The 12,571-nt window shown below is 40.1% G+C and overlaps 1 protein-coding gene across 2 annotated transcripts in view; it reads right to left on the reverse strand.

Annotated features, from left to right (window-relative positions):
* LOC135512297 (glutamate receptor ionotropic, delta-1-like) overlaps positions 1-12,571 on the reverse strand; it is a 467,441-nt gene that overhangs the window by 137,833 nt on the left and 317,037 nt on the right. For both annotated transcript variants that reach the window (XM_064934181.1, XM_064934183.1), the window contains exon 5: positions 2,698-2,751. In XM_064934181.1, the coding sequence (XP_064790253.1) occupies positions 2,698-2,751 (54 nt within the window). The remainder of the gene's footprint in view (positions 1-2,697; positions 2,752-12,571) is intronic.

Here is a 12,571-nt window from a genome sequence, read left to right on the forward strand (position 1 = left end):
ATTAGCTAGAATTTGTAGTTTTTCTAAGTGGCTCCCATTTTGGCTGTAGTGTTTGTAGCGTGCTCCAGTGAGAGCGCGCACTTCGTTATTAATCTCCGGTAATGAGCATACTATTCTCCGTCTTAAATTGTATCATTTATTTACATATTAAGGTACCTGAGGATTGATTAGAAATGTTGTTTGGGATTCATTTTCTATGCATTTTGAATGAGGGAAACCGGTGGATTACTGAATGAAGCGCGCCAACTAAACTTACTTTTTTGGGATATAAAGAAGGACTTTATTGAACAAAACTACCATTTGTGATGTAGCTGGGACCCTTTAGATTGCAAACAGTGGAAGATCTTCAAAGGTAAGTGATTCATTTTATTGCTATTTCTGACTTTCGTGACGCGTCTGCTTGGTTGGAAAATGTTTTCAATGCTTTTGTACGCGGGGCGCTGTCATCAGATTATCGCATTGTATGCTTTCGCCGTAAAGCCTTTTTGAAATCTGACAAAGTATCTGGATTAACAAGAAGTTAAGCTTTCAACCGATGTATAACACTTGTATTTTCTTGAATGTTTAATATTACAAATTTTGTATTTTGAATTTCATGCTCTGCAATTTCACCGGATGTTGTCGAGGCCGGGCGCTAGCGGTATGCCTTTCCCAAAGTTAAGCCATTTTGCCACAACTTTGGAAGTATGCTTGGGGTCATTGTCCATTTGGAAGACCCATTTGCGACCAAGCTTGAGATGTTGCTTCAATATATTCACATAATTTTCCTGCCTCATCCTACCATTATTTTGTGAAGTGTACCAGTCCCTCCTGCAGCAAAGCACCGCCACAACATGATGCTGGAGGTTGCAAGCCTCCCCCTTTTTCCTCCAAACATAACGATGGCCGTTATGGCCAAAGCGTTCTATTTCTGTTTCATCAGACCAGAGGACATTTCTCCAACAAGTACGATCTTTGTTTCCATGTGCAGCTGGAAACAGTAGTCCAGCTTTTTTATTGCGGTTTTGGAGCAGTGAACCACTTCCTTGTTGAGCGGCCTTTCAGGTTATGTCGATATAAACGTATTTTACTGTGGTTATAGATACTTTTGTACCTGTTTCCTCCAGCATCTTCACAGGATCCTTTGCTGTTGTTCTGGGATTGATTTGCACTTTTCGCACCAAAGTACGTTCATCTCTAGGAGACAGTTCCTTCCTGAGTGGTATGATGGCTGAGTGGTCCCATGGTGTTTATACTTGCATACTATTGTTTGTACAGATGAACGTGGTACCTTCAGGTGTTTGGAAATTGCTCCCAAGGATGAACCAGACGTGTGGAGGTCTACAATTATTTTTCTGAGGTCTAGGCTGATTTCTTTTACATTTTTCCATGATGTCAAGCAAAGAGGCACTGAGTTTGAAGGTAGGCCTTGAAATACATCCACATGTACACCTCCAATTGACCCAAATTATGTCAATTAGAAGCTTCTAAAGCCATGACATCAAATTATGGAATTTCCCAAGCTGTTTAAAGGCACAGTCAACCTAGTGTATGTAAACTTCTGACCCACTGGAATTGTGATACAGTGAATAGATGTAGATGTCCTAACCAACTTGCCATAACTATATTTTTTTAATACGAAATTTGTGGAGTGGTTGAAAAACTAGTTTTAATGACTCCGACCTAAGTGTATGTAAACTTCCGACTTCAACTGTATTTGTTAAATGCGTTGTATATGATATAACAATAAACTGTAACATAAATGCAAGGAAAGCAAAGTAGTGTTTTGTCTCAAATTTGTGAAGACATGCATGAAAATGGGTTTAAACATACTGTAGGTTTTGATTCAACTCATGAATTACATTGAATGTATCTATGTTCCCCCTTTATACTGTATCTTAATGTACACACAATAAAACAGGCAAATTATTATTAATGACTTTGTAATAGCTCCAAACAGAGAAAAATAAATGCTCACTGGTACCCTAGTTAATTAGAAAGACCCATGTGTCTGTTTGAGCATACATTTGTGCATTTGTGTGTGTGTGTGTGTGTGTGTGTGTGTGTGTGTGTGTGTGTGTGTGTGTGTGTGTGTGTGTGTGTGTGTGTGTGTGTGTGTGTGTGTGTGTGTGTGTGTGTGTGTGTGTGTGTGTCTGTGTGCTGTGGTTGGTGATTAGGTCAACTTAAAAGTGTACTCTGGAAGCACATAAACGCTAATAAAAAGGCATCAAGGTACATTAGAAACATGCTTTTTTCCCATTAGCATTGGGACATCAGAGGACTTATGGTCCTTCTCAGCAAATCAGCCTAAATCAATGCAAAGGTGCCCAGATGGTCTAAGGCATGGCACAGAGCACAGTGTTTGGTATTCACAAAGTGCTTGACATTTATTGATGTTAAAGCCCATTTGGAAGACCATTTACGCAATGGCAGGTCAACAACGAAACAGGAAAAAAACAGCTTTGGCTTCCGAAGTGCTGTGAATGCAATAATTAATAATTATTTGGCCAATAATGTATAAAACCCCTCAGATAGAAACAAAGTGGCATGGTGTGAGAGCTTTTATACTGTTTTCGAGTCTAAATATGGAAGAAGTCAGAGTGAAAGTGTTATTGGTTTTAATCCATGTCTATCCGTACATTGGCATTTAATGCAACTGCGACGGAGCAAACTGAATAAATGTGATGTATAAATATAATAAATCACTATTGATCTCACCTCATTGGCATAAACCCAATGGCTGTCCTTGGATGCCAGGTTGGTTTCCACAGCCTGCATAGAGATAGAAAGAGGGGGGAAGGAGAGAAGAAGGAATTTAGTATAAAGAAAATAGAGATTTAATGCATTTCCCAAAATAATCCTATAACAACATAAGAGTAGGGAGTCCAAACTCAAGTACACAGGCTTGAATGGGCCACCATAGCCGTGGGAAGTAGGGGTGCTGAGGGTTCTGCAGCACCCCTTGAAAAATCTAAATTGCTATGTGGTTCATCATGGTTACTCATAATAAGTAAGTGCTCCTGTCACGTCCTGACCTTAGTTCCTTTTTTATGTCTCTATTTTGGTTTGGTCAGGGCATGAGTTGGGGTGGGCATTGTGCACCTCGGTTGCGTCACAGTCTTTGCTGTTTACCTGTTTGTTTTTTGGTTCATTCGGTTTCACTTTCATTAAAAGATGTGGAACTACATGCACGCTGCGCCTTGGTTGATTTATGACAGGGAGTTTGAGGATAGCGAGGTGTTTCCACACGGGTGTTTCCGGGCTTGTTGGTTGTTAGATAAGCATCGACCTTAGTTGTTCCAGGAGTTTGTCGTCATCAAGTCAAATGGATAATGAGGTTCAGGAACCATTTTTAGACTAATTGTCTGTGTGAGAGTGACTGCTGTTTGTCTGTAGTACTTCAACTATGAATCAAACATAATTTTGTGATTTGTCTAAACTGTAAGTTTGATTAGGTTACAAGTATTATCACATTATTGGCAATGACATCAACTCGTGTCCTACAGAACACATCTCATCAACACCTCTTGCCAGATATTCAGTTGTTTTTATTTTATTGTTATTGTTCACTTGAAGAGATGATGCAAAATCAAGCTTTGGAGAGAAATGTGATTTTAGGCTAGAAATCAGACTCAGCAGCAGCAACATCAGATCGCTATTATATGCTATAACGTTAATGTAACTGAATCTCACAATTAGATCTAGTAAGATCTAGAATCAGAGAAGTGAGGCACACTGAGGCATGACTCTAGAGTTAGTCAACACAGATAATTATATAATATAGATATTTATGACTTAAAAATGGAGTTAATGGTAGGGGGATTTGAGGTCTCAACAAAGCTCACATTTATTGATGGATATGTTCAGAGTTGGATGGGTATTTCCATATGCCCATGGGCTATTCAATATCAATTTGAGATATTTATGCAGTAATGCACTGAGATTAATTCCTGAAGGATTTACAGTGATGCAACTACATTATACATGAAGCTTCTTGGCATTGAATATGAGGTTAAGGAATCATCAATTGTGTCTATATTCACAATGCAATGGCTGCCAATTCTAATAATTTGACACTAACTGGTCTTTTAACCAATCAGATCAGATATTTTGCCAATAATTAGCCTGCCTATGTAGCCAATGTACTGTACATTCTAAACATTTATCTGCGTCTTGTGGATCCCTTGTTTGAGTATTAAAACAAAGACCTACAAGCTCATTTGTCTCATCTTTAAAACATAATCACTCAGGCTCTCTCTATTTTAGGTTTTTGGTCATGATGTGCAAAAATTAATTATGCCTTCAAATTAAAGTTAATCTCTGCATCCCATGGTTGAGATCAGACTTGATTAAACAAAACACTCACTTTTAATTTAGTGTCAGAGCAGATGCATTTCAGCAGCAATGTTTCGGTCCTTAGGGCCTAGTTTTCTAAAAGTTAACCATCCTGGTGTTCTATTCATTCCATTTAATACTATCTAATTGCCGAAATCTGGATAGATAACTTTAGAAAAACGGGGCACTGAGCATCTCAAGCTGCATGTCAAGAGCAGTGAGAATGTTTATTTGTATATGTTTCACACATTGAGACATGCACAATTAGCTAGGTTTATTTTATTGACAATTTTCAATTTGGGAAATAACATCAGGTGTGAGCTTGTTTTGGTTCCCCATATCTCACCTACTGTATGTTTTCAAATGAACTGTTCTAGAACCTCTTAGCTCAAGTTGGAGAAAATCACCCTTTATTCTAAAAATATTCCAGGAATATAACAAAAACCATAAATATTACCCTAATTAATACATTTATTGAATGACCTTTACATGCTCCAGCCAGGGAGGTTATTGTTATATTCCTGGAATATTATTGGAATAAAGGATTATTATCCCCAACTTGCGCTAACAGGTATTCAACCTCATTTGGATCATTCAACAGGCAATATAAATCTTACCCTATTGTACAGGGTATTCAGAAAGTATTCAGATCCCTTAACTTTTCCACATTTTGTTATGTTACAGCCTTATTCTAAAATGTATTAAATATTTTTTTCCCCTCTCAATCTACACACAATACCACATCATGACAATTCAAAAACAGGTTAAAAAAAAGAAGCATTTTTTAAATATCACACTTACATAACTATTCAGACCGTTTACTCAGTACTTTGTCGAAGCACCTTTGGCAGCCATTATGGCCTAGAGTATTCTTAGGTATGGCGCTACAAGCTTTGGCACACCTGTATTTGGGGAGTTTCTCCCATTCTTCTCTGCAGATCCTCTCAAACTCTATCAGGTTGGATGGGGAACGTCCCTACACAGCTATTTTCAGGTCTCTCTAGAGATGTTTGATCGGGATCACGTCCGGGTTCAAGTCTGGCTGGGCCACTCAAGAACATTCAGAGACTTGTCACAAAGCCACTCCTGGGTTGTCTTGGCTGTGTGCTTAGGGTCGTTGTCCTGTTGGAAGGTGAACCTTCACCCCCAGTCTGAAGTCTTGAGCGCTCTGGAGCAGGTTTTTATCAAGGATCTCTCTGTAATTTGCTCCATTCATCTTTCCCTCAATCCTGACTAGTCTTCCAGTCCCTGCCGCTGAAAAACATTCCCACATGGTTCCAAACTTCTTCCATATAATAATGATGAAGGCCACTTTGGTATTGGGAACCTTCAATGCTGCAGAAATGGTTTTATACCCGTCCCCAGATCTGTGCATCAACAGAATCCTGTCTCAGAGCTCTACGGACAATTCCTTTGACCTCATGGCTTAGTTTTTGCTCTGACAGGCACTGTCAACTGTGGGACCTTATATAGACATGTGTGTACCTTTCCAAATCATTTCCAATCAATTTAATTTACCACAGGTGGACTCCAATCAAGTTGTAGAAACATCTCAAGGATGATCAATGGAAAAAGGGATGCACCTGAGCTCAATTTCGGCTCTCATAGCAAAGAACAAGGCTATAACATAACAAAATATGGAAAAGGTCAAGGGGTCTGAAAACTTCCTGAATGTACTGTAATGAACACGTTTTTGTGTAATGTTGGTAGAAAAAAACATTAGGATGCTACAGTGGCTTTGGAATAAAATGAATGGTGCTTCTATGCCAGCGTGAACAGTGTTGGTGTTACTCTTATCATACTGACTAATTAGGTGTCTGTGTATGACCTGTTTTGTAATGATATGCTGTAACATGACAACATCATCACCACTACTGGAACATAGGTCATTTGCATTGCTACATAGCAAGCAGAGGATGTTTCGCTCTGGAATGAGGCCGAGTGGTCCGAAGGGTTCAGGAGGGCTTTAGTTCAGACAGTCGTTTGAAAGGATGGACAATGATGAGTTCTCAAAGCTCACTGTTTAATTCTGTGACAGTCTTTCAAAGGCACCCAAGCCGTAATGAGGCCCCTCATGAAAAACTCACAATGGACGGGACCCTGGCCTCATCTCCTACAGTCCTCTGTTGTTGTGGTAACGAGATCAGACCTGAGTCTACACATCTCTGTTAGTACACAGCTAAACACTTAGAGTTTGACCTAAACATCAACTACATTATATTACACTTCAGGAATATTGTTTAAGCAGTCTATGGTCAATACTATATAGGAGGTAAAATGTAGTAAATATTTTACTGGTCAATTGGCCAGTTACATATTTGCGTACCATATGTGTTTACCGGTCCTAGGGTACACTATATGGGGTACCCTGTCTTAGATCTAGTCTGAAACCCAGGGATGGGAGTTTCCTGCACTAAATGAAACACAGTAGTTATGAATCATGGTGGCCAAACAGAAGCCCTGTTCTTATCCAATCAACCTGGCCTCAGGGTCATTCATAGCTTTTGGGATGTGCATTTGAATCCCTCCATTTAGTAGGATATGTTACGTTACATTACAAATGGAGTAATGGTCGTACAATAACATACGTATTGGAGGATGTATAGTGTCATACTTCTTACCCGGTCGGACAATATCACTTGAACTGGATGACTTAACTTATCATATGTCTTGGAGGATTTATAGTATGAGGCAGCTTGTTGCGTCTTCTGAGAATGTACGTTGCTGTTTAAGAGAACTAACAACAAAGGTTCAGAGAATTTACGAAACAAGTTAGGGGAATTAGGTTCAGTTTAGGAAAAGGTTCATGGGAAGGGTTAGCTAAAATTATACAATTGTCCCCAACGTGATTGGAACACGTAACCTTTGGATCGCTAGATGATTGCGGTATACGACCACCCATCTTCCCAGACCAACCTCTCTACTTTATTATTTTTCTTAAGTAACCACGCACTGGGCACCGACGTGTATTCAACAAAATGTCATTGTAATTTCATGGAAACAATGTTGATTGAAGCAATGTTTACCCAGTGGGCAGACAATTTTCCATTTGTAACGTAGCGTAACATATACTTACTTAATGGAGGTACAAAAATGTACGTAAAATAGCAAACGTCTGATTTATGAGTCCAGACTGCACCGCACACAGTCAGAAAAGGGCATCTCAAACAGTGAGGCGGTAGATGAGCGACCTGATATACTGTAGCTGTTTATGCATGCCACAACATTGGTCTCTGAGTTCAAAACTCATAAAGTGCTTCAGTGTGCCTTTTACACATTCCAGCGCATCATTATCATTAGGATATTTTCTACATAAGAAGACAAGAGAAAGACCGTATATCAAAAATAGAGCAGTCCTCTTTGGCAAAACACATGTAATAGTGTGAAGCATGTGCTAATGCGACTTCAATCGCAATTGGAACTTCCTAATGTGTAGCAACCATAATATACAAACGTTGCATTTGAACAAGGTGTCTTAGATGTACAAGAATGATCAAATCAAAGTGTATTGGCACAGTAGGAAGATAGACATGACCTTTCAACAAGCTGCCTTTGCGTACAGCTGGAACATAAACTATGCATTGCACCTGCAGGGGGTTTATGTTTTGAATCCATGATGCTATTTACATTTTATTGAAAAATGGATGGGTGTAATCCAGATACTTAATGGAGAAGAAACATATTAACACACCGATACCTTGTGTTCATCTGTAATTAGCTTGAAAAGGAGCTGGATAAGGACATAATGCTACACATAGGGAGTGTATGTACGAGTGTCACTCAATGTACCAATAAATACGATGCTGATATCACATATAGTGTTTTCAAAAAATGTAACTGTAGCTGTGCATATGGATGATATGATTGGGTGTTCTGCTTTTATATTCCTCAAAGATTACAAACTGTACATATCTAAAGCCTCAACTTTGTGACCAGTGAAGTGGTCTTTCAGTAAAACTCAAACAAAAACACAGATTTTGCTCAGTCATTCACAATTCGCAAGAAAGGGTAATCATGCACATTTACTGCCACAGCTCAAAAAAAACAACAGCAGCTGCAACATAGACAACAGAAATACAACATTCTAAAATCAAGTGTTCCACCATCAGTATAAATGGTGGAACACCAACATCTAGTGCCTTAGACCGAGTGGTGCAGAAGTCTAAGGCATTGCATCTCAGTGCTAGAGGAGTCACTATAGACACCCGGGTTCGAATCCAGGCTGTATTGTATCACAACCGGTGGTGATTGTGAGTTCCACAGGGCTTACAATTGGCCCAGCGTTGGCTGGTATAGGCTGTCATTGTAAATAAGAATTTGTTCTTAACTGACTTGCCTAGTTAAATAAAGGTTAAATAATAAATAAAGAACTGTTGGAGTGCTTCAGGTGAGTAGATCCTTGGCATTATCCCGTTTTAATAATAATAATACACCTAAGAAGCCTCTTAAAAAACTGATGGCAAATAAGCAGTAATCAAAGGCAGTCTTATTGGGATGTAAAACTATCTAATTGATACAACTAAGAACAGTATTCAGTGAAGAATGGCATGGGATAGATTTCCAATGGAAACACACTGTATTTTGGTCAAAGCGTTTTCTCTCCAGAAAGTTTAGCAGCTCTGACATAGCTAGCGAAATAGAAAAGTTTGAACAATTTAGATAGTTTTTCCACTGCAGGACCCCCCCCCCCCACGCCCCCCCACGCTGCTATGTCATTGTGGAACACTTCTGGCTGTCAAAGCCTATCAATCCCATCATGCATTGGGGTCCTGTTCTCACATTGCCTCTGAGGAAATGTCACTACCCACCAGGTAGGCACAGGTAGTCCTCTAATCTTTGCTGCAGGCTACGGGCTAACACACTCACACTCCCTCAGTGGAGAGACTGCCAAGAGAGGACAAACAAAACAGCTGAAAACAGGGCAAAAAAGGGAAGGTGGTATTAAGATGTGTCAGGAGGTGATGAGTAGAAAAGTGTCAGACAGACTCCCAAGGCTCAGACGACTCCTGTAATATCTCTCTCTCTCTCTCTCTCTCTCGCTCCCTCTCTCTCTCTCTCTCTCTCTCTCTCTCTCTCACACCTCCTAATGTACTTCAAAATAGCCATTAAAGTCAGGAAGAACACAAACAAGGCCACTCCAAAGTGAGAACACCCAATATTGGTTGAGAGAAATAATCAATCAACACAGTGTGGCTTTCAGGTATAGTTGTTCTCCTCCCCCAGGGAAGAAATGGAGTTCATATGGAGGTTGGGGTTTGCTCCATACAGTTGAAGTCAGAAGTTTACATACACCTTAGCCAAATACATTTAAACTCAGTTTTTCACAATTCCTGACATTTAATCCAAGTACAAATTCTCTGTCTAAGGTCAGTTAGGATCACCACTTTATTTTAAGAATGTGAAATGTCAGAATAATTGTCACGACTTCTGCCAAAGTCGTTGCCTCTCCTTGTTCGGGCGGTGCTCGGCGGTCGACGTCACCGGTCTTCTAGCCATCATTGATCAATTTTTCATTTTCCATTGGTTTTGTCTTGTCTTCCCACACACCTGTTTTCAATCCCATTCATTACCTGTTATGTATTTAACCCTCTGTTTCCCCTCATGTCTTTGTCAGAGATTGTTAATTGTCATTGTTGTGTTTGTTGTATAGGTGCGCGACGGGTCCTCGTACCCATGTTTGTTTATATTCTGTTCTTATTAGTTTTATGGAGCATGTTACGTGGACATTCATTAAAAGACTCCATTTTACACTCTGTTTGACTCTCCTGCGCCTGACTTCCCTGCCACCTATACACACGACAATAATAGTAGAGAGTGACTAATTTCATCTTGTATTTCTTTCATCACATTCCCAATGGGTCAGAAGTTTACATACACTCAATTAGCATTTGGTAGCATTGCCTTTAAATTGTTTAACTTGGTATCAAACATTTTGAATAGCCGTCCACAACTTCGGGAGTATGCTTGGGGTCATTGTCCATTTGGAAGACCGATTTGCGACAAGCTTTTACTTCCTGACTGATGTCTTGAGATGTTGCTTCAATATATCCACATAATTTTCCTTCCTCATGAATCTATCTATTTTGTCAAATGCACCAGTCCCTCCTGCAGCACCTCCACAACATGATGCTGCCACCTCAGGGCTTCACGGTTGGGATGGTGTTCTTCAGCTTGCAAGCCTCCCCTTTTTTCCTCCAAATGTAACAATGGTCATTATGGCCAAAACGTTCTATTTTTGTTTCAGGTGACCGGAGGACATTTCTCCAAAATGTACAATCTTTTCCCCCATGTGCAGTTGGAAACCGTAGTCTGGCTTTTTTATGGCGGTTTTGAAGCAGTGGCTTTTGAAGCAGTGACTATGTCGATATAGGACTCATTTTACTGTGGCTATCGATACTTTTGTACCTGTTTCATCCAGCATCTTCACAGGATCTTTTGCTGTTGTTCTGGGATTGATTTGCACTTTTCGCACCAATGTACGTTCATCTCTAGGAGACAGAACGCGTCTCCTCCTGAGCGGTATGACGGCTGCGTGGTCCCATGGTGTTTATACTTGCATACTATTGTTTGTACAGATGAACGTGGTACCTTCAGCCGTTTGAAAATTGATCCTAAGAGGGTTCCAGATCTATAATTATTTTCTGAGGTCTTGACTGATTTCTTCTGATTTTCCCATGATGTCAAGCAAAGAGGCACTGAGTTTGAAGGTAGGCCTTGAAACACATCCACATGTACACCTCCAATTGACTCATATGATGTCAATTAGCCTATAAGAAGCTTCTAAAGCCATGACATTTTCTGGAATTTTCCAAGCTGTTTAAAGGCACAGTCAACTTAGTGTATGTAAACTTCTGACCTACTGGAATTGTGATACAGTGAATTATAGATTAAATAATCTGTCTGTAAACAATTGTTGGAAAAATGACTTGTGTCATGCACAGAGTAGATGTCCTAATCAACTTGCCAAAACTATAGTGTGTTTAACAAGAAATTTGTGGAGTGGTTGAAAAACGAGTTTTAATGACTCCACCCTAAGTGTTTGTAAACTTCTGACTTCAACTGTATGAATGAGAGGGTTTAAAAACTAGAGAGGAAGAGGTGATGTAGGCGGGTGGGGGACCAGTTCAACAGTAAGCTGATATTAATTACATACAGTTGTATAGGGCGAGAAGATCACAGTTAAGCATGAACAGCACAGTTTGAAGGTGTTGGAGGAGAGTGGGAGTGTGGTACTATGAAGCAGAGCTGGCCGTTGGCCGGGCAGGGAGTTTAGAGAGGGAAGAGGTACGATGATGGCGCATTGCCAGCATCATGCCTGACCAAGCTTCCAGATAACACCCTTAGACATGGCTCATATTTAGGCTACAATGGATGTTTTTAATGTATTCTGTTGTTTTCAGATGCCTCACCAAAAGCATGTCACGGTCAGACAGGTGACTGGAGAGGGTCTTTCAAATACACGTTAAGTGCAGAATGGGGGTTATTTGGAAAACATCACATCTATTGTAATTTACAAAGATTTTATTGTTGACAAGCCAAGCAAAAGGTCAATTATAAATACAATTCAGAACACACAGGACGCTCTCTTATGTCTAGTGGTTATTGTATATACATCAATCACATCTCTGTGAATCCCTGTCTCTGTGGAACGTGCGTGGGTTGGGCATGTGTGTGAGAGAGAGAGTTTTCTTGAACTGTGGTCAATGCCTGCTTGGGCGGAATCTAATTTCCAGTGCGCTCTAGAAGTGGCCTTAAGCAATGACTACAGGGCTTTATAGCTCCAAGCTTTCCAATACATTGAGGAGCACTTTAATTCAATTTTTCTCATCAAGATCAATAAAAGTATCTGAACTATGGCTCCTGGGGATATAATGCTCTTTAATATTGCACTGTGCTTTAAGGCCAGCCATTTTCTGATGCCTACGTAACAGCTTACAGCCGTGGAAAGAACGACCATCAAGCCAGGGAGACATTGAGCTGTCAAAGCTTAGCACACCATAAGATCTGCCTTTAGTGGCAAGTCAATGAAAATCGCTAAAAACCCTTCAGCACACACACACACACACACACACACACACACACACACACACACACACACACACACACACACACACACACACACACACACACACACACACACACACACACACACACACACACACACACACACAATTACAGCTATGTCCATACTTGAGGGGCAAAAGACGAGACAGTGGAGAGAGTGATCACAGGGTGGGCTGAGAGAAACATGATCAAA

This window comes from Oncorhynchus masou, chromosome 24 (assembly GCF_036934945.1).
Source record: "Oncorhynchus masou masou isolate Uvic2021 chromosome 24, UVic_Omas_1.1, whole genome shotgun sequence".
NCBI classification, from domain to species: Eukaryota; Metazoa; Chordata; class Actinopteri; order Salmoniformes; family Salmonidae; genus Oncorhynchus; species Oncorhynchus masou.